The sequence below is a fragment of the Panulirus ornatus genome, chromosome 43 (assembly GCF_036320965.1).
Source record: "Panulirus ornatus isolate Po-2019 chromosome 43, ASM3632096v1, whole genome shotgun sequence".
Lineage (NCBI taxonomy): Eukaryota > Metazoa > Arthropoda > Malacostraca > Decapoda > Palinuridae > Panulirus > Panulirus ornatus.
Genome location: NC_092266.1, coordinates 14,468,257 through 14,469,861, shown reverse-complemented (window position 1 = coordinate 14,469,861; position 1,605 = coordinate 14,468,257). Strand labels below are relative to the sequence as shown.

At 48.3% G+C, this 1,605-nt stretch overlaps 1 protein-coding gene across 4 annotated transcripts in view; it reads left to right on the top strand.

Annotated features, from left to right (window-relative positions):
• Positions 1 to 906: 906 nt before the first annotated feature.
• Positions 907 to 1,605, top strand: part of LOC139762340 (dachshund homolog 1-like) — a 138,558-nt gene continuing 137,859 nt past the window's right edge. For all 4 annotated transcript variants that reach the window (XM_071687021.1, XM_071687019.1, XM_071687020.1 and 1 more), the window contains exon 1: positions 907 to 1,605. This exon is cut by the window's right edge and continues 28 nt beyond it. In XM_071687021.1, the coding sequence (XP_071543122.1) occupies positions 993 to 1,605 (613 nt within the window). In that variant the 5' untranslated portion in view covers positions 907 to 992.

Here is a 1,605-nt window from a genome sequence, read left to right as displayed (position 1 = left end):
TATATATATATATATATATATATATATATATATATATATATCATCAGTACAGATCGATGTGCATCCTGAAGTATCACCTAAAAAATGGCCTTGGTTGGCGAACGTGCAAGTCGTGTAATCATTACAAAGAGAGTCATCGAAATGATGGTAAATGTAAATGAAGGTGTGTGTCGTTTTCTGTAAGCGAGACTGCTGAGTGTCTTCGATGTTGGAGAATGTCAATAACCTCGTGAGAGAGATACATGCTCGTAAATCAAATAATTTCTATATTTCAAGTGAACAAATATCCTTATTTGATCGAGTAAATATGTAAAATAATTTGTCAAAACTAATTTACATGTTCATTTCTTATTTGTAAATAATTTCTAACATAGATTTCCTGCAGTTAAACAATCTATGTTGTCATGTATTGTATACGGATGGAATATTTGGGAATAAGTCCCCGATCATAAATGAATGCAATCTATCAAAACATTGCGATTAGATCAACAAATCTTTCTTACTAGTTGCATCGGCACGTCCTAACAGTCTACGTAGGTTAACACTTTAATCATACAACCAGTGAGGAGGCAGAGCATACATTACAGCTCCACATGTGATGCTCAGGTAGCGTTGGAGGACGAACGACTTGCCGCCAAGTGCAAGTCGGATGAGGTGTTACGTTCTGACCTTCCTACCCGTGCCGCCTGCTGGCCGCCGACTGAGGAGAATCGCTCCTCCCCTCGGTGCGCGCACCTCGACTCCTCCCACTCCACATCCCCTCCACCAATCACCACCAAAGCCACGCCACTCTAGCACCCCAACAACCAATCATAATGGCACTCGCAACGCAAATAATTGAGTGAGCCAGCTATCAGTTGATTGTTTGATTTTTGTAACTATTCGATTTGAAATCCGATCCAATAGCAGTTGTAGAGTTGTAGTTTGTATCTGAGGGAGAGTGTGTGTGTCTTGGTGGTGGCGCGCGGACGTGTGTACGACACAGACTCGCTATGAGTACAGAGGCCCTCATGGATCCCGGCGCTACCCAAGGCGGACGACCTCCAGCTTCGTCGCCGCCACAGAAAAGTCCCTCTCCTCCGTCGTCGACTTCGCTGGCGTCGCATCTACTGGCGGCCGTGTCGCAAGTCCAGAGCCTGACGTCGCAACTCCCGCCCTCCGTGCCCATACCCACGTCCTCACCCCCTGGACTAGGAGGCTACCGACATGGCATGCTCGGTGGCGGAATGCCGCACCAGTTTTCCCTGGGCTCCGAGCCTCCCATGTCCTCACTCCTGGCCGGGCTCAAAGACTTTCCCCGTCAGTACCACTCCCCACCGCCAGTTCCATCGTCAGAAAGTCATGAGTGCAAAATCGTGGACTATCGCGGGGCTAAAGTGGCTGCGTTTGTCATCAATGGCGATACAATGCTTTGCCTACCACAAGCCTTCGAGTTGTTCTTGAAGCACTTAGTGGGCGGCCTCCACACCGTCTACACCAAGCTCAAGCGGCTCTCGATCGAGCCCCTCGTATGCAATGTGGACCAGGTTCGAATCTTACGAGGCCTGGGTGCCATCCAGCCCGGTGTCAACAGGTGCAAGCTTCTCTCCGTCAAGCACTTCGACA